At 41.3% G+C, this 23,075-nt stretch overlaps 1 protein-coding gene and 1 long non-coding RNA gene across 3 annotated transcripts in view; both read left to right on the top strand.

Annotated features, from left to right (window-relative positions):
- LOC112856153 (integrin alpha-X) overlaps positions 1-8,907 on the top strand; it is a 49,240-nt gene extending 40,333 nt beyond the window's left edge. For both annotated transcript variants that reach the window (XM_025919706.2, XM_086692308.1), the window contains 10 exons: positions 2,633-2,749; positions 2,838-2,917; positions 3,008-3,091; positions 5,045-5,123; positions 5,234-5,341; positions 5,459-5,542; positions 5,750-5,863; positions 6,026-6,127; positions 6,387-6,497; positions 8,214-8,907. In XM_025919706.2, coding sequence (XP_025775491.1) covers positions 2,633-2,749; positions 2,838-2,917; positions 3,008-3,091; positions 5,045-5,123; positions 5,234-5,341; positions 5,459-5,542; positions 5,750-5,863; positions 6,026-6,127; positions 6,387-6,497; positions 8,214-8,312 — 978 coding nt within the window. In that variant the 3' untranslated portion in view covers positions 8,313-8,907. The remainder of the gene's footprint in view (positions 1-2,632; positions 2,750-2,837; positions 2,918-3,007; positions 3,092-5,044; positions 5,124-5,233; positions 5,342-5,458; positions 5,543-5,749; positions 5,864-6,025; positions 6,128-6,386; positions 6,498-8,213) is intronic.
- Positions 8,908-20,342: 11,435 nt separating this feature from the next.
- LOC147573003 (uncharacterized) lies at positions 20,343-22,490 on the top strand. Its single transcript, XR_015245363.1, has 2 exons — positions 20,343-21,446; positions 22,385-22,490. It is a non-coding gene; the product is annotated as an uncharacterized LOC147573003 (long non-coding RNA).
- Positions 22,491-23,075: the final 585 nt, after the last annotated feature.

The following is a 23,075-nucleotide window of genomic DNA, read 5'->3' as shown; positions in this document are numbered from 1 at the left end:
TTTTATTTTATTTTACTTTATTTTTTTCTTCCAAGATTTTATTTAAATTCAAGTTACTTAATATAGAGCATATAGCGTAATATTGGTTTCAAGAGTAGAATTTAGTGATTCATCACTTACATATAACACCCTGTGCTCATTCCAACAAGTGCCCTCCTTAATGCCCATTACCCATTTATCCCATCCCCCCATCTACTTCCTCTCCAGCAACCCTCAGTTTGTTCTCTATTACTTAAGAGTCTCTTATGGTTTGCCTCACCCTCTGTCTTTATCTTATTTTATTTTTCCTTCCCTTTCCCTGTGTTCATCTGTTTTGTTCCTTAAGTACCACATATGAGTTAAATCATATGGTATTGTCTTTCTCTGACTGACTTATTTCACTTAGCACCCTAGGAAACTTTTCTTAGTTAAGCAAGAAAAGGAGGCTAAGAGAACCAAACCAAATGCCCCTACCTATTTTGAGGCAACTGAATGAGAATAAGAAATAAGCTCACATGCTATGATACCAAAATACTCTTGAAAAGATGTCTGTCCAAACCAAAAGATGTTTCCTTGCCACAGAGTTAAATTAAACATAGAAAGTCAGTGGTGCCAAGTTGGGGTGGTGCCCCTGGGATGGTCTCTAGAACAAAAGAGCCTAGGACACTGCTTGGACTTATCACCAACCTCCTGTTACTTTTACTGGCTGGAGAGTAGACAAATCACAGGCAGAGTTCCTGGCTGGTTTGCCAAATTTGTAACCAAATCCAAGTCCATGCCCTCAATGTGCAGTAAAGCCAATCATTGAGACATTGCATAAGGAAAGGGAGAGTCAGGGATATTTAAAGGCAAATAAAACAAGGTCTGGTTATAGGGGAGAAGAGTGATATGACTTTAGAATCAGATAAAGGAAGTTAATAAGTAGGGGAGGATTGCGGTCATTTTGTTATCTGCACCGTGAGAAGCTTTTGCATAAGCTGTCATGCATGTTACGTATTACCAGAAGATGGTTTTCTTAGCATGATTCAAGACTTGACTTCTATGTCAAAAGTTCACCCCTTGTGCATTTGTGCATGGTCAAAGAGGCAGTCAGTGGTCCTGATCAGTTCTGGCCAGTTTCTTGATGAGGCCTGAGTCTCTGCAAAACACCTAAATCAAGTGTTTTGTTATCATGGTTTTAGGCAAGACTGTTTCTACAGAAATGTGGTGGTAGGCCACATTCTGAGAACAAGCAAGTTTGGGTTAAAAGTTGTAGTTGCACATATTAGTCTTGTTAACCATTTGGTTACTGATTTCACTTTTTCTATGAAGGACTAGATGATAAATATTTCAGCTTTGTGGATTACACAGTGTCTGTCACATCTATTCACCTCTGCTGTTGTAGAATGAAAGTAGCCATTGACAATGAAAGTATGTATATGAATGAGCATAGCTGTTTTCCAATAAAAATTTATTTATAAAAATTGATGGTGAGCTGTCATTTGGCAATTTCTATTCTAGAAGATAGAACTAGGACAACAGGGAGTCAAAGAGAAACAGGTTGTTTAATGAAAATTTTATTATGAAATGTTAAACATTTACAAAAATAAGAGGTAGTTCAACAAACCTCCCCACAATTTATCATCCAAATTCAACAATTATTAACATTTGACCACATTTATTTCATCTGGGTTTTTTCCCTTTGCTGATGTATTTTAAAACAAGTCCCAGACAACATGTCATTGCATTCCTCCCACACATCTTACATGACCCCAATATCATGATCACATCCAACAAAATGAATGATTCCTTTGTATTTAGACCATAGTCTAATTTCCTTAATTGTCTCAAAAATATATTTTTTACAGCTGGTTTATATGAACAAACATCTAAACTAGGTCTATACCTTCCATTTGGTTGGTTGGTCTCCTATGTCTCTCTTAGGCTAGTAATATTCCCAATGGGAGCATATTTTGATTTATGTATGAAGGAATGCACTAGGAATGGCAAATTCTGGTTGTGTGAGGGTTGAGCACCCTATCATTGAATGTACTACTAGATGTGTCAACCAAATGCAATATGTGAACCTTCGTTGGATATTGATTTTAAAAATAGCTGTAAAAAATAAGTAAAAATGAGCTGCAAAATAACATTATTGGAGACAATGTGAAGACTGAACATGACCTGGATATTAGCTAGTATTAAGGAGTTATTTTATTGAGTGTGATTTCTTAAGTCTTGTGGTTATGTTAAAAAATACCCTTATCTGTTAGTGGCATACACTGAAGTGTTTCTGGATACAATGATGTGATATTCAGAATGTGCTTTAAATTATTCAGAAGAAATTGTCAAGCAGCTGAATAAAACAAGAGTAGAAATTTAAATTGAGTGATGGAAACAAAGAGGGTTGACTTATCTAGTCTGTCTTTCTACTTTTGAGTATGTTTGAAAATTTCCATAATAAAAAGCTCTTTTAAAAGAACAAAAAATAAAAAGAGGGTAAACTCTAATAAATCTGGCATTTCTACATTAGGAAGAAATTTGACCAGATAGTGTCTGAAGAAATTTTAAAAAACATAAACTTAAGATACATACCAGGAAACTCACTACTTCATGGAGTCTCTAGAATATTAAACAATGCTCGCCTGCCTTTTCTTTACTTGCCCTTGCCTAGAACCAGCTGCAGGCACACTCCCCAAGCCTGACATGTGATGGCACCCCAGCCCAGGGCCAGAGTACTCAGAGCACCCGTTGCAGCATCAACCACCTCATCTTCCATGAGGGTGCTAAGGTCAGTCTTGCTTCTGCCCACCCACTGCTTACCTGCCCCTACCCTGTCTCATTTCTTGGTGACTCCCTCATTCTTGCCTCTTCCTCAGATGACCTTCATGGTCACCTTTGACGTCTCCCCCAAGGCCATACTGGGTGATAGGTTGCTTCTGACAGCTAATGTGAGCAGGTGAGCTGGGCCAAGCCTGGGGCAGTGCCTCCTTGCCCCTAGCCTCCTCCTCTGGGGTCCTTGCCAATTAGGCTCCTCCTCTTTCTCCAGTGAAAATACTACTCCCAGGACCAGCAAGACCACCTTTCAGATGGAGCTCATGGTGAAGTATGCCATCTACACTGTGATCAGCAGGTACCATACCACCAGCTCAAAAGCGTTCTTCTCTATCACTCTGATGGGGCTAGGAAAGGATTTTACCCCCTGCAGCAGTTCAACATCTGGAACATTCAGGTTTTATCACCACCTTTTCAATTGGTAGATGATACTGCTAGCACTTACTAATTAAGCATCGAATGTTTATTGAGGGATAGCTATGATAATAATAATTGTAGTATTACTATTGTTATACATTTAATAGACGTTACAGTTCTCAGAAGGCTTTTTTAGAAACACCAAGATTTTCCTGGGTTTCCTGAGAAATATGAGACATTTCCATGTCTCAAGATTCCTACAGCTTTATTTGGAAGTGAGGTTACTCTGATCCAAGGCAGAATCTCATCAAGGACCTCTCCATGGTTCTGTACTCTGAGGCTATATGAGTTCCCAAGAGCAGCTAGAGCCTTCTGTCAGGGGAGGCCTCTGCTAAATTTTAGAGTCCATGGCATTGGGATTAGCCAGCAGTGGTTCTCAAAGGAGTCATTGACATTTGGGTGAGACAATTCTTCATTGAAAGGAACAGATTTACACCTGCAGGGCATTAGACCTGCTAATCCTCCTCTTCCCAGTCCCTTTTGGGAGGTATAGAGACAAATGACCTGCTTGCTGTAGAGGTCAAATTTCAGGGAGAAGTTAGATAAAAGAAAAAGAGCTTAAAATGCTGCTCCAGGAAGGGTAATAGATGAGGTGTTTAAGACTCAGGAGTCAAGTCATGTGTTGGAGCAGATACCTTCTTTCAGTAAATAGCTTCCTAGCATTTTCTGTGTTCTAAGCACAGTGCTCTGGCTGCTTTCCATAAATTCATTTGAAATTCAGCAAAAATTTATTGAGTCTGTATTGTATAATCAAAACCAGACACAATCTCCTGCCCTTGTGGGATGTATACATCCATGATATGCAACAAGTCTGTGTGGCTTAGCCTGGGTACCTTTCCCTGTGCTAGTTCTGCCCTTGTGCCTCATTGGACACCCTCCTCCTGCCCAGTGTCACGTTCTAATTCACATCTCCACATTGGGAGGTCTCAGCAGCCCAGCCAGGTGCATGGTCTGAGCTTGTTTGCTGGAGTGTGTACTGGAAACCCATGGGCAGGGCATATCTAGGCATATTTGGCCCTACAGTTCAGGTGTACTCAGCTGATTTGACTCTGTGGGTGGGAGCATTCAGAGAGGCCCACAGGATGAGGCTGGGGCATTTTGGGGAAGCTCCTCACAGAGGAGAGATGAGAGTTTAGAGTGGAAGTGGTCTAGAATTAGGACTGTGTGGGCAAAGGACAGGTACCCAAGAAGTGGAGCAAGAAGGGCAGAGGTGAGCCCACCCACCTGTGTGAGGAGCCAGGCTGGCCACTGGGTCTTCACACATGGGCTTGGGTAGGGCTCAGCAGGAATTGTTATGCTGAGATCCAGTAAAGAGTACTGTTAGGCCTTCCCTCACCTCTAAGTCCCAGGACCAGAAAAGCCAAGGAAACAGGAGAGGAAGGAAGGTCTGTGGGAGGCCAGACAGTGGTAGTGTCCAGTAAACATTTATCAATAGTATAAGTCCAAGTCTCCCCAAAACTTTGCTGGGTCTCACATGCATATCCTGTATCCTCTGTGCCCATGAGGGCCTGAAAGGAAAACGGAGACACAAAGAGAGATGGTTTGGCCCCTGCTCCCTAGTGAGTCAATGGCATAGCTCTGGGTCCCTTTCACGGTGCTCTCTGCCAGCCTCCTTGGCAGTTTACTCTATTGACAGCTTCTGCAAGAAGCTTGCACCCAGCTTGAAGCCCAGCCCTGCTCCCTAAATCCTCCCATTACCTCAGATCAGTCACAGAATTCATTGAAGGCCACCCCAAGGCCCCACTGGCTACCTATCCTGTCATGATGCTAACGTGAGCCTCTTTAGGAGTCCCTCAAGGAACTTCAAATCCATCTGTGCCTCTTTTCTCCCCAGCCATGAAGAGTCCACCAAGTACCTCAACTTCTCAGCCTTGGACTGGGAGGAAAGCAGCCAGGCTCAGCATAGATACCAGGCAAGTGATGCTGACTCAAGAGCATGGGCTGTGGCAGGGGGCTAGGAGCCAGCAATTAGGGAGGGATATGGCATTTGGCATGGTCTTTGCTCTCACTGCCCTCTGTGCAGGTGAACAATCTGGGACAGAGGGACCTGCCTGTCAGCATCAACTTCTCTGTGCCTGTGGAGCTGAATGGGGTGCCTGTGTGGACAGAGTTAGGGGTTTTCCACCCCCAGGTACTCAAGGGCTGTGTACAGCTCCCCAGCTAATGCCCTTTACTTGGATCTCTCTGTCCCTCATGAATTCCTGATGCCCAACCCCCTTAGATGCTTGTTCTCTGTGTTTTTTCCTAGAACCCCTCCATTCAGTGTTCTTCAGAGAGAATGGTGCCCATAGAGTCTGACTTCCTGACCCACATTCAGAAGAATCCCGTGCTGGTAAAAGGAGGGCTCTGGGCCATTTCCACTTCAAAGCACACACCAGAAGAGTTTAATTCAAGAACCTGTATTACATTCAGATGGCTGTCTGCTGAACAGCCCTCTTGAATTCAATTGTGACTGCTCCTCTCACATCAATCAGTTTTATGCTGTCATCTTCCTTCAAAACCACCTTTCTCTGGCCTAATGCTACTTCTCTGTCCCTAGAGCTGCTCAATTGCTGACTGCCTGAGGTTCCACTGTGACCTGCCTTCCTTTGGCGTCCAGGAGGAACTTGACTTCATCCTAAAGGGCAACCTCAGCTTTGGCTGGGTCAGCCAGGTGTGTAGGCCCAACAGCAGAGTCCACCCACCCCCCACTGCCCCACCACAGGATTCAGGTGCCACCAGATGACGTCTGTGTCCATCCTCCAGCCAGGACATTTCTTGAACTCTGTGCCTTTCTCAGTGCTAGTTCCTCATCTGTGCCCCCTCTGTTTTGTAGACATTGCAGAAGAAGGTATTGATTGTGAGTGTGGCTGAAATCATGTTCAACACTTCTGTGTATGCCCAGCTTCCAGGACAGGAGGCATTCTTGAGAGCTCAGGTAGTGACTGTGTGGTAGGCAGTGGCCAGGCTGGTAAGAGGGCTCCTAATGCAAAATCTGTGGTGCTGTGAGGCTCACAAGCCTGGAGGAAGGAAGGATGAAGGTCCCTCAGCAGGAGAGGTGTCCCCAAGCCTATGAATTTTTCTGTCACCCCTTGGAGTAAAGGAAGGAGGGGAGAGAGTTGAAGGTTGGGGAACCTGGGAAGAGTCTGGGACAGCAAGAGTTCTGATACTTTCTGATGAGGTCACCTCCACTCCAGATGGAGATGGTACTGGAGAAGTATGAGGTCTACAACACTGTCCCCATTATTGTGGGCAGCTCTTTGGGAGGACTGCTGCTGCTGGCTCTCATCACAGTCATTCTGTATAAGGTGAGTATTTTTATCCTGCTCTTGACACTACCAGGTTTTTTTTTTTTTTAATTTCAACATTTTTATTTATTTTTGAGAGACAGAGACAGGGGAGGGGCAGAGAGAGAGGGAGACACAGAATCCGAAGTAGGCTCCAGGCTCTGAGCTGTTAGTACAGAGCCCTGCACGGGCTATAACCCATGAACTGTGGGATCATGACTTAAGCCGAAGTCAGACGCTTAACTGACTGAGCCATCAGTTTTCGATCCCATTCTTTCTGCAGTGTAGGGAAGAACTCACCTTGGATATAGATACACATTCTTGCTAACGCACTGCATATGAGAGTTCCCCTCCCACATATGACATCACCAGTCCCCAACACTCCCTCATGACTTCCTGTCTGATTCTCAGGCCTCCTTATGTGTTTTTCTTCCAAATTTTTATTTAAATTCAGGTTAGTTGATGTATGGTGTAGTATTGGTTTCAGGAGTAGAATTTAGTAATTCACCACTTTCATATAATACCCAGTGCTCATCATAATTCCTCCCCTTAATGCCCATCACCATTTATCCCACCTCCCACTCACCTACCCTTCAACAACCCTCAGTTTGTTCTCTATTGTTGAGTCTCTTATAGTTTTCTTCCCTCTCCTTTTTTTCCTTTCTCGTATGTTTATCTGTTTTGTTTCCTAAATCCACATATAAGTGAAATCATATGATATTTGTCTTTCTCTGACTGACTTATTTCTCTCAGATTAATATACTCTAGCTCCACCTTGTCATTGCAAATGGCAAGATTTCATTTCTTTTGATATCTACAATCTTCTTTATCCATTCATCAGCCTATGGACAGTTGGGCTCTTTCCATAGTTGACTATTAGTGATAATGCTGCTGTAAACATTGGGGTGCATGTATCCCTTTGCATTTGTCTTTTTGTTTTTTCTTTCAATTTTAATTTTTTAAAGTTTTTTATTTATTTTGAGAGAGAGAGAGCGAGCAGAAAGAGGCAGAGAGAGAGAGAGAAGGAAAGACAGACTCCCAAGCAGGCTCCACGCTGTCATCATGGAGCCCGATGTGGGGCTCAAATTCATGAACCGTGAGATCATGACCTGAGCTGAAGACAAGAGTCGGATGCTTCACTGACTGAGCCACCCAGGCGCCCCTTGAATCTGTATTTTGTATCCTTGAGTACCTAGTAGCACAATTGCTGGATTAGGGCGTGGTTGTGTGTTTTTTTTTTTAATTTTGGGTAACCTCCATACTGTTTTCCAGAGTGGCTGAACCAGTTTGCACTCCTACCAACAGTTTAGGATGGCTCCCCTTTCTCTGCATTGTTGCTAACATCTGTTGTTTCTTGTGTTGTTAATTTTAGTCAGACTGCCTTTAATTGCTCTCCTTGTCTTTTCCACTCTCGTCTTTATCACTACATGTTTCTCTTCACAGCAAATTATAAAATAAAGCACAGCACTGGATTGGGTGCTGACACTACCACTGATTCTTCCTGTGACTGTAGGCAGTGACTGGTCCATGCTGGGTCTTGACTTCTCATTCTGAAGGTGATTTCAGCCAACTCACAGAATTTTGGTAAAGGCTAAATGACACAGTGTGTCTAATGTTTCTAGTGTAGTGCTGGAACATAGTAGGGGCTCCAGCAATGGTGATCCCTCTCCCTCCTCAATCATCTTTTTTCCTCTCTTCCACTGGATTTCCTAATTCTCTTTTCCTTCCTCTCCACAGGTTGGCTTCTTCAAACGTCAGTATAAGGAAATGATGGAGGAAGCAAATGGACAGACTATCCCAGAAAATGGGACATCAGACCCTCAAGCTTCCCAATAAGAAATTACCTCCTATTCTCCCTTGAACCTGTTCTCTTCTGAGAGGTTTCCTGGCCCTCTTACTCTCAGCTAAGTTAGGCCAGCAGGGAGAGAAATGCTCCATGTGAGGGAGGCCAGCTTTCTCCCTTTGGGAGGATGAATTGTGTTCACTGAAAGTTCTTGCCAGGGAAGGGCTATTTGTTTTGTCAAGTCTGCAACTGGAAACCCCAGAACAGGATTTTCACCATGCCCTTGGGTGGACTTGACTTTGATTTTTGCCTAGAAGTACATGAACAATAGCCTCAGGCTCCAGTCTCTCTTCACTAGCTACCAATGATCTTTCTAAAATACAATACTAAACAAGCCACAATCCTCATCTATCTTTGGTGGCTCCCTATTAACATAGGATAACTCCTGAACTCTCCAACTTGATGTTAGGAATCCAGTTGAATTTCCAGAAGGTGGGCTTTGATGTACACACCATGAGTTGCTTTGTGCCTTCCTATCATCCTCATTCCTAGTAAATACTGTCAGTATCAGCTTTTTGTCTCAGAAATTTCAGCCCGCATTTTGAAACTGAATTGGGAATAAAATGTCTACACATTGGAATTTGTAAACATGGCTTCCAGCCTTTGTCAGCATTGCTGGCTTGGAGGGAGAAGTAGAACCCCAGCAGGGGTATTGCCCCAATGTCACTCTGGCTCAACTAGCTCCAGCATCTCTCAAGAGATCAAGATGCCCAAGATACTTCCATTTTTTTGAGGTTCCAAATATAGCGAATGAAGAAACGCTAAAGCATTATTCTAAAAATTGTGTATTTTAAAGTTTGCATTAACAATTTAACACATTGCACAAAAACAATGCATGCACCTTCATTGGAAAATATGTCAAAGGTATAAAATTAAGGCCTTTTAGGGATGTGAGTCATGTATAGTGGTCAGCCTATGGTGTCCCCTAACCATGGTGGACACCTGCCAGCCCTGAAGCCTGAGGCCAGGACAAGTAAGTTAAATAGAGTGAGGATTATTAATATTCTTATGTTGGGTAACCTGACTTCTTAATCTACTCACTCGATTCTCAAAGCTGTCACTGATGGGAGGCTGATGGGGCTGTGACAGGGGCATGAAGAAGGGGCTTACCTGGAAAGGTCATTAGAGTGGATCAACACACAGGTGTTTCTTACAAATCCTAGGATGTAGTGAAGGGGACATTGTTTGCACATGGTAAGTGATTGGAGAGCACTTTGAAGTCTTATATCAGAGACCTGCTGCCCCAAATAAGGCCATTTTTACTATTATGCCACCAATCTTAGCATAAAGCACAAAGTGGTGCATGGCACTGAGCTGGGGGTCAACACATAGCAGGCCATTCCTTGCCTGGAGAGATCCCACTGCTGCTGCCACCCCTTAGGTGTTTGGGCCATGTGTATGTTTGCATTAGAAACACAGAAGGGTGAAGCAGTTGATGAGTGATTTAGGGGAAGCAGGAAAATAACCCTTCATAGAAATCCTTTCCATGAATAGACTTTCATGGAAATCCTGCCATATACCTAAGTAATTATGTTCCTAAAGGTGTTCCTAGACTCTAAGGACTGCAGCAATCTCTTGTCTAAAATGAAGGCAACAGGGGCGCCGGGGTGGCTCAGTCAGTTGAGCTTCCAACTTCAGCTCAGGTCACGGTCTCACAGTTTGTGAGTTCAAGCCCTGTGTCGGGCTCTGTGCTAACAAACAGCTCAGAGCCTGGAGGCTGCTTAGGATTCTGTGTGTGTGTGTGTGTGTGTGTGTGTCTCTCTCTCCCCCTCCCCTGCTCATGCTCTGCCTCTCTCTGTCTCTCAAAAATAAATAAATGTTTAAAAAATTAAAAAAATAAAATGAAGGCAACAGGTGTTATTTTCACATATTTTCTGTGCATATTATTGCTTACATTAATTTTATTAACATTTTCAGGGTTGCCATTGTGTTGTGTTATATCCCCAAATCATAAAAATGGATCAATGGCTTAAAAATTTTTCTTTGAACCATAAAAGTTGTGGTTCCAAAAAAAAAGTAAATTGCTTCAACTTAGAATAATATCATCAAAATCAATGAGGTTCCAGTGCACATTTAGTATCAGGATGTGTAAATGGTGGGATGAGTGGTTCTGAGCAAAATTTAAATATATCTAGAATATATTATACCATTGAAACTGTATTTTATTGGGTCACATATCTTTTTTCTCCCAGGGTGTTGTCCATTATGAAACTTTGTTAGATGGCTTGAAGCTATCAAAGCTTTTGTGTCATTTTCACACATGACATAATAACCTCACAGACAAGGCAACAAAGACTTCTTAGAATGATTGCAACATATTGCTTTCCCATCCCAAAGCAATAATTTTATCATTAAATACAGAGAAGACAGCAAAACTACAGTGGCATAAATCAAAGTTGCTCTTACAGCAAAATTATGTACAAGTCACATAATTTCAAAGAAGCTTATAAAAGCAGCAATAAAGTTAATGTTTATGCTGGAAGGTTGCTCTTGGCTATAAGTAACAGGGGACAATCAAAAGCCTTCCCACATGAAGTTCAGATATAGTCATTGGTTAATTCAGTTCCTCGATAATGACATTAAGATGCAGCCATCTTGTGATGCTTTTGTCTTAGACCATGCCCCTCATTGTTGCAAGATGACTGCCATTGTTCCAGGCATTTTGTCCTTGGATAATAGCACCTAAAAGCAAGAGGAGTGGTTTGTTGGAGGAGGTCATTGAGAGGACATGACCATTGGTTGGCTCTGGGTATATAGAGGCTTCTCACTCCCTACCCTGTCCTTGGAATGTATACTCTGCCTACCATTTCCAAAGTGGGAACCATTTTGAAAGACACAGCCCTGAGAAAACAATGCATTATTGAGTCTATCTGGATGGTACATGTACCTGAACCTAGTTAAAGCCTCTATATAAACTTAAGATTCTAGTGGGCCAGTGTAAAGATCTACTTTTCTTGAAGCTGCCCAAGTCAAGCCTCTTATTTCCCTCATTTATTAACCCTGCTAAAGCCTGCCTCTTTCTGTCTGCTTTCCATATGGGGGCTGGTTTCAAATTTCATTCTGGGAATACCTGAGGTTGCAAACCAACAACTTGCTAGCCAGCCAAGAGACTGAAAGATGGGTCTTGGGAGTTGTTCATGACCTTTTTGTGGGGAGGGATGAGACATAGGTCAGATGCTTGTGGACCAGTGCATGAGTACAGGGATGTTCCCTAAATGGTGACTGGTCTGGTACTTTTGTTTGAGGAACTGTGCAGAGTGCAGTGCAGCAGAGAAGAGAAATGCACAGCTGTGTAGTTGTCTGGCTTCTACTGTGGGCTGGCCATTAGTACCCAACTAGAGGCTGAAACTTGTGTTATAAAGTTGGAAGAAGAGCTGAGGTTAGAGAAAGATGGGCAGGTTTCCACTACTATGCTGGCTTTGAGGGCTGGAAGACAGGATGCAAGAGCAGGATAATTAGTTGGAGATCCTAGCATTCTTCTTTACAAACTAGGAGATGACAAGCTGCAATGGAGTAAGGTCCAAGTGTTTATGACAAAGCCTGATTGGGACACAAAGAGGTGGAATACCTGGGAAAGTGAGGAAAATGAGGAGGACGATTTTATGGTGATTAGCAGCGAAATGAATGAAACACCTGGTGCTGTTTGATCCTTAATACACAGGAAAGCAAAAGCAGAACAACAGCAATCCCAGCCAGCGGGGCAGCCCACAGTTCAGGAAACATTCATGATGGGAGAATATACTCCCCCTGAGCTTATTGGTGTAGCTGCTAAGTTTAGGAAAAGACCAGGGAAACTATCCTGGCATGGTTACTGCAGCTATGGGATATGGTGGGTGATGGCATTTCTCTGACCAGGTAGGGGACAGAGAAAATGAGCAACAACAACACACACACAGTCTTCCAGCAGTTCTGGCCTGGTGCTCAGGGGTTTAAAGTTACTCATTCCCTTATAGATTGGATTATTCTAGCCTACAGGGAGGCTTGGCCCAATGAAAGGGAATCTCCCTAGGCATGTGGGATCCTGGTAATCTATAGATCTATGGAGGAGTTACAACAAATTTGTAAGGAGTTGGGAATGAGACAGGCTGTTTTTGACCAGTTTTTAAAAGCTCTGATTAGGTGACATTCACTGCAGGAACTAAAAACAGGATAACTCAGTCCACCCTTAGCACCTGGTATGGGACACTGATATCCATGCAGAGTCCAGTCATAACACAAGACATTTTGATGATGTTGGACAATCTATTGCTGATCTGGAGAAAACTGACAAATCCTGGGAACAGGTACAGTTTATGGGAAAGACCCAAGACAGAGAGGGAACTCAGAAAGCAAAAAGACTATCCCAATATAACTATAGTGAGTCTGACAAAAATAACCCAGAAACAAATGTGGTTTGATCTCACTGCTGCTAGGACCACACCTGAAAAGAGACTGGAAACCTCAGGAAACATCATACTGTGCCTTAAAACCTGGACACCAGTTAAGACCTGTCCCCTATCATCTTTGAAGCCCTGTCCACTCTAGTAGAGGCCTCAAGAATATTGTCGTATTCAGGGTTGATGCATCCTATTCTCCAGGTATAGGAACCAGGGCAAGACTGCCTCCAGGTCAGAGCCATTGGAGGCAATTGGAGACCTCATGTTGAGTTTACAATCGCTCCCCAGAAATGAAAAAAAGTGATGGCTCTAGTTATAGTGGAGCTAAATGTATTTTGTTACATGGTAATCTTCAGGAGTTTTCTGCCCCACCTCAGCATCCTTGATGGATACAGAGGACAAATCAGGTCAAGAAGGTCTCCTGGACAGCAACATGCAGAAGGATGAAATTAGACCACTTTCTTACACCATTCACAAAAACAAACTCAAAATGGATAAAGGACCTGAATGTGAGACAGGAAACCGTCAAAACCCTAGAGGAGAAAGCAGGAAAAAAACCTCTCTGACCTCAGCTGCAGCAATTTCTTACTTGACACATCCCCAAAGGCAAGGGAGTTAAAAGCAAAAATGAACTATTGGGATTTCATAAGATAAAAAGCTTCTGCACAACAAAGGAAACAATCAACAAAACTAAAAGGCAACCAACGGAATGAGAAAAGATATTTGCAAATGACATATCGGACAAAGGGCTAGTATCCAAAATCTATAAACAACTCACCAAACTCCCCACCCGAAAAACAAATAACCCAGTGAAGAAATGGGAAGAAAACATGAATAGACACTTCTCTAAAGAAGACATCCAGATGGCCAAAAGGCACATGAAAAGGTGCTCAACGTCACTCCTCAACAGGGAAATACAAATCAAAACCACACTCAGATACCATCTCACGCCAAAGTGGCTAAAATGAACAAATCGGGAGAATACAGATACTGGCGAAGATGTGGACAAATGGGAACTGTTTCCACTCTGGAAAACAGTGTAGAGGTTCCTCAAAAAATTAAAAATAGATCTACCCTATGACCCAGCAATAGCACTGCTAGGAATTTACCCAAGGGATACAGGCTTGCTGATGCATAGGGGACACTTGTACCCCAATGTTTATAGCAGTACTTTCAACAATAGCCAAATTATGGAAAGAGCCTAAATGTCCATCAACTGGTGAATGGATAAAGACATTGTGGTTTATATACACAATGGAATACTACGTGGCCATGAGAAAGAATGAAATATGGTCTTTTGTAGCAACGTTGATGGAACTGGAGAGTGTTATGCTAAGTGAAACAAGTCATACAGAGAAAGACAGATACCATATGTCTTCACTCTTATGTGGATCCTGAGAAACTTAACCGAAGACCATGGGAGAGGTGAATGAAAAAAAAAAAAGAGAGAGAGGGAAGGAGCCAAACCATAAGAGACTCCTAAAAACTGAGAACAAACTGAGGGTTGATGGGGGTAGGAGGGAGGGGTGGGTGCATGATGGGTATTGAGGAGGGCACCTGTTGGGATGAGCACTGGGTGTTGTATGGAAACCAATTTGACAATAAATTTCATATATTGAAAAAGAAAAGAAAAAAAAGAAAAGAAAAAAAGGAAAAGAAAAGAATAAAATAAAATAAAGGAAATAAAATAAAATTTAAAAATTTTTATAAAAATAAAGAAGAATTTGCTCTTTCCATATCCAAGAAAGAAAGAAGAGAAAGAAAAAAGAAAACAATTTAAGCAAAAACAGAAATAAAGAAAATGAACAAATAAATGAACCAGCAAACAGAATTTACAAACCATAAGAGACTCTTAAATACAGAAAACAAACTGAGGGTTGATGGGGGTGTGGGGGAGAGGGAAAGTGGGTGACGGGCATTGAGGAGGTCACTTGTTGGGATGAGCACTGGGTATTGTATGGAAACCAATTTCACAATAAATTTTATTAAAAAAAAAAAAAAACAGAATGAGACCTGAATGAAGTTACATCCAATTTCCCCTAGGACTGAAACTTTGAAGCACACTATAGTTCTTAGACTAAGCAGGTGGGAGGGATTTGTGCTGGTTTTCTGAGGATGTGCTCAGAGGGTGAAGTTGGGAAGGACTTGGTGTAACAGCTCCATCTTCCACTTGGTGGCACTGCTTAGCTACTGTGGTGCATCTGTGTGTGCTAGTACACATGTGGGTGCACATGTGCCCACATGCGCTCAGGGTGAAATTTGATTCACTCAGGCCCCTAGTCTCTGGTACAGGAACTTTGTGCTCTCACTGATCTGTGATCAAGCACCCCTCGCTTGTCTCAGACCGCCACCCACTCCCCACATCTACCTTCTCCATGTCCAAGCTGTCTCCCTGCCAAGTGGCACCTCCCTCCAGACTTTTATCTCAGATGGGGCTGTGTTTCAAAACCCCACACTTTAGAGCCACCCGCATCTTAGACCCGTGCTGATTCTCTGGGGGAGGGTCTTGTGGAGCAATGGCCAGGTGCCAGCTTGTCCCAGAAAATATTTGCATGATCGTGCAGTGACAGAGGTTCAGAGTTCATGGCAAATCGCAACACACAGCTGGCACCAAGTTTTGCCACACTCTGACGTCTTTGTCCCAATATCAGCAAACGTGGTCGTTCTCAGGAGTCCGCCAGGATCTTTGCCCAAGGGGAGGATGTATGGCCTCTACCAAATGCACTCTAATCACTTCCCATGTGGCACTTGGACCCCTCAGACTACACTGCCTGCTCCTGGGGATTCAACCTATTTCCTTACCAGACCACTGGCAGGCACTAAGCTCTGAACCTGAAGACTCTGCACTCCACTGCTTATAGAACAATAATAGATAATAGAACAAAACCTGGTGGTATTGAAACCCTCTCCTATATCCCCATCACTGGATACTTCTTGTCCAGTCCCCTGCAAGTGCTTTCACTCTTCCTTTCTCACTTTCTCTCCAGGTACTATTGGGTGGAGTGATTTTCTTGCACGATCCCGATACACTGCATTCCCCCTCTTTCTCTTTCTGTCTCGTCCTCTCTCTGAAAAAACAGCTCCCTACCCTCCGCATCTTTGTGGCATTTCTCTCCCCCAACTCACCCTTCACACCACATACCTGTCAAGTTCTGTGACTCAAATTATGCAAGATTGTTGTGTTAATCCTCGGATAAGTTTCCTAAGTGTTCAAAATGGTTTGATGCTGATCCAGCCATGTTTCAGGGACAAGACAAACTCAGAGTCCCCGTACAACTCCTCCATCTTAACTCCCTCCTCTGTACACAAACTCTTAAATCATGGCAGGTGGGTGTGGAGATATACTTGTCCTGTGGCTGCCAAAACAATCTCTTGCTTATTAACCCTGCCACCTACCAGTCTGGAGCAGCCTACCTCTTTCTTCAGTCTCTCCTGACCCTCTGTGCACAGGGGCAATTTTCAGAGTTCATCCTGGCGATTCCCAAGTTTGAAAACCCATGCAGTTTCTCCTCTCATCTTTATTATTAGGGAAATAAATCTTTTCCGTAGATCCTCAGATTCCCCCTTAGGTCCTGTGGACCTTGATTCAAGTAAGTTCCATCCCTAGGTTACATGAGTGCTGAGAGAGTAGTCACCTGCCTTTTAGAAGCCTAATAACAGAAGTAATTGTGCTAGCCAGGAAGAAATAGCAGGACTGATGGCTATTGAATAGGCTACCCTGAGCTTTTGGCAAATGTTATGCCTGAAGAATAAGGTAAGGCCAAAATCCCTTTACCAAGGAACAGCTTGGACATTGTATAGTCTCAGAAGTATATGGTGGAATATCAATGACTAAATCATGTGTGGCAGAATAAACACACCACTTTATACTTGGATTAAATCAATGATGTTGAAAGTCTGAATCAGCCCTAGGCTCTTTGCAGTGCATATATGAGGGAGACGTGCTTGATGGATTTTTGTTTATTGCTGAAACCCCAAGTAACAGAAAATGAGGTTTGGTTGTTTGTTTGCAATTAATGCTCACCCTGTGAGTGGCAGAAAACTGGGTGGGATCGCTGCTGATGGAGCATTTCCCTAAAGAGGTTGGTCTACATATACTTTATTTGTTGCGGATGCTGCAGTTTGTAACAATATACCTTTTAACCTTGATTAAGTGCTGAAGGAGAGAGAGAAAATTTTAAATCTGACAAAATCATGGCCTCTTGGTGTTCATCTTTGCAGTGCTGTATGGAAATATACGTTAGTAGGAGACTCCTTTCACACTAAAGTAATGTTAGGGAGAAATCAGTCCTTTGAATTTTTTTTTAATGTTTATTTACTTTTGAGACAGAGAGAGACAGAGCATGAATGGGGGAGGGGCAGAGAGAGAGGGAGACACAGAAAGTGAAGCAGACTCCAGGCTCTGAGCTGTCAGCACAGAGCCCGACGCGGGGCTCGAACTCACAGACCGTGAGATCATGACCTGAGCTGAAGTCGGACACTCAACCGATGGAGCCACCCAGGCGCCCCCAGTCCCATGAATTTTTATTTTTATTTTAAATTGTGGTAAAGTACACATAAGATGAAATGTGTCATCTTAATCATGTTTACGTGTATAGTTCAGTAGTATCAAGCACATTCCCATTTTTGTGCAACCATTCCTCCCATCCTTCTGCAGAACTCTTTTTGTCTTGCAAAACTGAACCTCTATATCCATCAAACAATGACTCCCTATTCCCATCAACTCCCAGCTCTTAGTAACCACCATCTTACTTTGTGTCGCTATAAATTTGACTATTTTAGGTACCTCACCTAAGTGGAATCAAAGAGTGTTTGTCTTTCTGTACCTGGCTTATTTCACTTAGCATAGCGTCCTCAAGTTTCATCCACATTATAGCATATGTCAGAATTTCTTTCTTTTTCAGGCTGAATAAGCACTATTTCATTAGCATTTTATTTATCCATTGATGGACACTTGGATTGCTTCTATCCTTTGGCTATTGTGAATAATATCTCTATGAACATGAGTGTACAAATATCTCTTCAAGATTCTGCTTTCAGTACCTTCTGGGTACATAGCAGAAGTAGAATTCCTAGGTCATATGGCAATTCTATTTTTAATTATTTGAGGAACCACCAAACCGCTTTCCATAGAAGCCACAGCACTTTACATTTTCATTAATAGTGCCCATGGGCTGTAACTTTTCCATATCCTTCCCCAAACTTGTTATTTTATATTTTAAAAAAGACAATGTTCATCCTAATGGTTGTGAGGTGGTTTTTCATTGTGGCTTTGATTTGCATTTCCCTAATGATTAGTGATGTTGAACATCTTTTCATGTGTTTGTTAGCCATCTGTATATCTTTGGAATATATATAATATAATATAATATAATATAATATAATATAATATAATATACATATTATAGCCATCTGTATATCTTTGGAATATATATATATTATATATAAATTATATAATATAAAATTTAATATATTTAAACATATTTAAATTTATTAAATATATAATATATATTTATATATTATAAATACTAAATATATTTAAATATATTTATATTATATATTATATTAAATATATACATTATAAATATATTATATATGTATATTTATTTAATGTCTTTTGCCCATTAAAAAACTGTGGCTATTGCTGTTGAGCTGTAAGAGTTCTTTAGATATTCTGGATATTAACCTCTTATCAGATATATGATTTGCAAATATTTTCTCCTGTTCCATCTTTTCACTCTGTTGATGGTGTCCTTCAATGCACAGAATTAATTTTGATGAAGTTCAATTTATCTATTTTTTGTTGTTGTTGTTGTTGTCTGTTCTTTTGGTGTCATATCCATGAAATGATTGCCAAATCCAATGTAATGAATTTTTCAGGAATCCAGCTTCTCCTATTTTCAAAGGGTGTTGTAGGTTAACTAACTCACTTAGGTCTTTGAGCCAGTTGAGTTATTTTTTGTACATGTTTGAGCCATTTTGAGCTAATTATAAAGATATACAATAATTGTCTCCTCGGCATTGCATCTGGGCACATGTTTGTTTATTAAATAAAATATTTTTTCTTCTTAAGGCTAGCTAAAGAAATATTCTTGAGTAGGGTTAGTTTGTAAAGCAATAGACAGACAAAATTTGAGTATATAATACAATCCAAGGATGATAGTATGTCAGAAGGGGAAAAGACCTTGCACCATGGTCTTCATTTATTCCAGCCAATCTTTGGCTCTGAGAGCACACTCCCCATCAAGTTCACCCCTTTTAAGGCCACTCAGGCAATGGTAAGGGGCCAGCTTCAAGCTTTTAGATGTGGGTATCCAGTTTTGCCACCTTGTGCCTCTTTTTAATCCTCTCTCTTCCATCCTCAGGCAACCACTGATCTTATTTCTGTTACTATATGTTAGTTTGCATTTTAAAAAGATTTTATATACATCGTATCACATAGAATTTGTTATTTTTCATTAGGCTTCTTTCACTCAAGATAATTACCTTTATTTATTTGTTTATTTATTTATATTCAAGTCAGTTAACGTACAGTGTAGTATTGGTTTTAGGAGTAAAACCCAGTGATTCATCGCTCATATAACACCTAGTGCTCATCCCAACAACTTCCCTCCTTAATGCTGTCACCCATTTAGCAGATACCCCCCTCCCCGCCTTCTCTCCAGCAACCCTGAGTTTGTTCCCTGTATTTAAGAGTCTCTTACAGTTTGCCTCCTTCTCTGTTTCATCTTATTTTTTCTTCCTTCCCTTATGTTGATCTGTTTTGCTTCTTAAATTCCACATATGAGTGAAATCCCATGGTATTTGTCTTTCTCTGACTGACTTACTTTGCTTAGCACAATACACTCTAGTTCCATCCACGTTGTTGCAAAAGGCAAGATTTTATTTTGAGATTCGTCCATATTGTTGTCGGTATCAATACTTCTTTCCTTTTTATTGCTGAGTAGTATTCCATTGTAATCATATGGGATTTAAAAATTAACGCGGTTTAAAGCATTTTATCAGAGTCAGAAGATAACTTGTAGGTCCAGTTTTAAAATTTCAAGTAGTTTTTTCAAGCTTCACATCTTAGCAATATATTGTTCCACATATTAAAGAGACTAAACCTGTCCCGCTAGGACCAAAATAGCACAATTTTAAATATTAAGGACAGGCTTTGGGAATTTCTTAAGACCAAATTGTGTTACAAACTTTCCCCCAGACTTTAAGATGTTCTTTACTCATCAAAGAAAGACAAAGAAACAAGTGATGCATTGTTAGACATATTTTAACACACATCCAAATGGTGCAGCACAGCATAGAATCTTTGATCAAATGCAATCAAAGACAGGGCTAGGAGTCCATTTGCTACTATCCTTGAATCTCAGCACCCAAACTTCTCTCTTTGGAATTCTCATTGACTTAAAGCCTAAGAAAATTCTGAAAGTGATAGGAGAGACTTCTCCATAACTTAGGGTTTACATTTTATCTGAAAATATAGAAATATACACAGCTGTCAACACATGCTACTATCCTGTTGACTTATAATTTTCATCAGGATTTTCTTGTTTAATCAAATAAAAAGTAGGGACCAACCCCCCCCCCACCCACCCACCCACACACACACTCACTCACTAAATGTGGAGATTAGGCTGTGTGGACCTGTGGTCATGATTTCCATTACTGAGGCAGGCAGAAGTCATACTGGTGAAAGATGGGAAACACATCGTCCTTCACACTGATTTGAAAAAATTATTAAATGTGTTGCTTAATTTTTTTTTAAGTATAGCTATAATGGTTCTGAGCATCCCAATCCCAATGAAGTTTGTGTGTGATGTTTTCCCACAAATGAGCAATTCTTCAACACCAACTGTGTGTCCTACAATTCAACTCAATTTGACACTATCTACCTGGAGATTCCACAGATTAAGGATTCAGTCCTACAAGACTGCCCTCTACTGCCATTTCAGATGCCAACTGTAGGTCCGGTTTGTCATTTGTGCTTCTGACCAACAGACTATAGACTGGAGGTTTCAGCAACCCGCCCCCATTGGGTTAATTTGCTAGAGCAGATCACAAAACTCATAAAAACATTTTACTTTCCAGGTAACCAATTTATTATAAAAGATATAAAGAAGAATAGTGAGACAGGAGAAATACATGTGGTAAGGTTTGGGAAAAGGTGAGAGCTTCTGTGCCACCTCCAACTTCATCACTCTCCCTAAATTTCTGTGTGTTTACCAACCAGGAGCTCTCCAAACCCATCCCTTTGGGTTTTTCTGGAGGCATTGTTACATAGGCATGATCAAATCATTGGCTGTTGGTGATTGGTTTAACCCTAGCCCCTCTTCCTTCCCGGGATGTTGTTATTTCAGGGTGGACCTGAAGGTTCCGAACACATTGTTGTACCTACTGGCAACTAGCCCCTACCCTTAGGTGATTTTCAAAGTCACCTCAGCAATGTAACAGAAGATACCTTTATCACTGCACAGTGAAAGTGTTGTAAAACTGGCCAAACAGCACAAACTTGTCAAACCCCCTGACAGGTAAAATGGGTTCCCTGATCACCATGAAGTTTTAGAGGGGTTCCCCAGGTAGGGATAATCTTTTCTAACAGAATTTTAGCCACGGAAGAGATGCAAGCCTATCCACGAAGGAAAAGATTTGGTCCAGTGAGAAAACATACAAGCTACGAGATGGAGAAGTTGTATGAAATCCATCCATATGAACAGCTTTTCCTGGATTATACTTTGGACAAGTGGGACAAGTAAGGTAGGCCCTTCTTATGGTCTTATTAACTGTTCTCCACCAATATGGGTCCACGAATGCTGTCATTTTGTCAGTACACCAATGGCTTAATGCATGTTACAATTACAAGTATTGAGAATTTTAGAATTACTGGAATAACCAGATTGTTATTTGGCCAAAACCAGAGTTCTCTCTCTCTCTCTCTTTTTATCAAACCAATAATTAATAAATTTCCAATATTGCTTCTCCTTTTCTGTGGTCATGTTTCCCCAATTTTTTTCTGGTCAATTTTCCCAAAACTTATCATTTGGGAGAACATCCCTTTGGAACATGACAGAGATTTGGCTATTGGTCTCATTATAAGCAGCATTTTTGGTACATATATCAGTGAGGTGGCTTCTGTTGGCATCTATGGAGTTGAGTCTGGAATACCCCAGAACCTTAATAACAGCTAGAGCCACATGCAAAAGTATGACATCTAATAAATGTTGTACATAGGAGCCATTTTAAATCTTATCCCCATTGGGGGTAAGGAAACCTCATTGTTTCTATAATATTTGAAAATCATGAGCTACTCCAGAGGCATACTGACTATCAGTATAAATATTTGTGGTTTTATCCTTGGCTAAAGTATAAGCTTGAGTAAGGGTGTATAATTCAGCTGTAATAGCCAAAGGTAAAAGTGCTGCAATGACTGCAATGACTTCAAAGAGAGTTGCAATAGCATACCCAGGACAATATTTACCATTTTTATCCTTTAAATAAGAACCATCAGGAAACTATGAACAACGTGTATTGGTTAGAGGAGTTATCTGTAAATTTTCACTGGGATTGAAAAGGTAACCTGCCGGTATTAAGCAGTTGTGAGGAGTTTCTTCTGGATCAAATGCAGTCCTTGTTTTGAGATCCAATTCCCTAAGTATCTAACCTGAGCCTGAGTAAACTGTAATCTTTCTTTGGAGACTTTGTGTCCTTTAAGGCCAAGAAATTTTCTGTGAAGAGGTTTGAGGAAGGGGAAGGGAGAAGCAAATCATCTGTATACCGTAATAAATTAGAGCCTGTAGAAGACTTTATATCATCTAAATCAGCTTTTAAGATTTGTAAAGGTGGGAAGGACTCTCTGTGAATCCCCGGGGCATTATTGTCCAGGTGTGTTTCTGTTTTTTCCTGTAAAAGACAAAAAATATATTGGTTATCTTTATCAACTGGAATACTAAAAATGCACTGCATAAAACAATTATAGTGAAGAGTTTGCTCTCAGTGGGAATGGATGTTAGCACATGGGGGTTATGAACTTTAGGGTACTGGGGGATAACTGTGGTTATTTGTATTTATTGCTCAGAGGTCTTGGAGAAACCTCCATCCGTGGCCATTGGGTTTTCTCACAGGTAAAACAGAGGTGTTGCAGGGACCATTGGAAGGGGTAATTAGACCCTGAGCTTTATAATCTTTTATAATGGGCTTGATGCCTTGAAGGACTTCTTTATAAGGTATTGATTATTATGGGAGGAGGCTTTAAAGGATCTATTTAAATCCTGATGGGAGATGCAGTGTAGATTCTGCCCATATAAGTTGAGGATTTTCTTGCATAAAGAGGATGGTATCAGATCTAATAAGAATAAATAATCAGTGTCCGCAGACTCAGCAATAGTG

This window comes from Puma concolor, chromosome E3 (assembly GCF_028749965.1).
Source record: "Puma concolor isolate L17-30 chromosome E3, mPumCon1.1.hap2, whole genome shotgun sequence".
NCBI lineage: Eukaryota > Metazoa > Chordata > Mammalia > Carnivora > Felidae > Puma > Puma concolor.
This window is presented reverse-complemented; position numbering and strand designations above follow the sequence as displayed.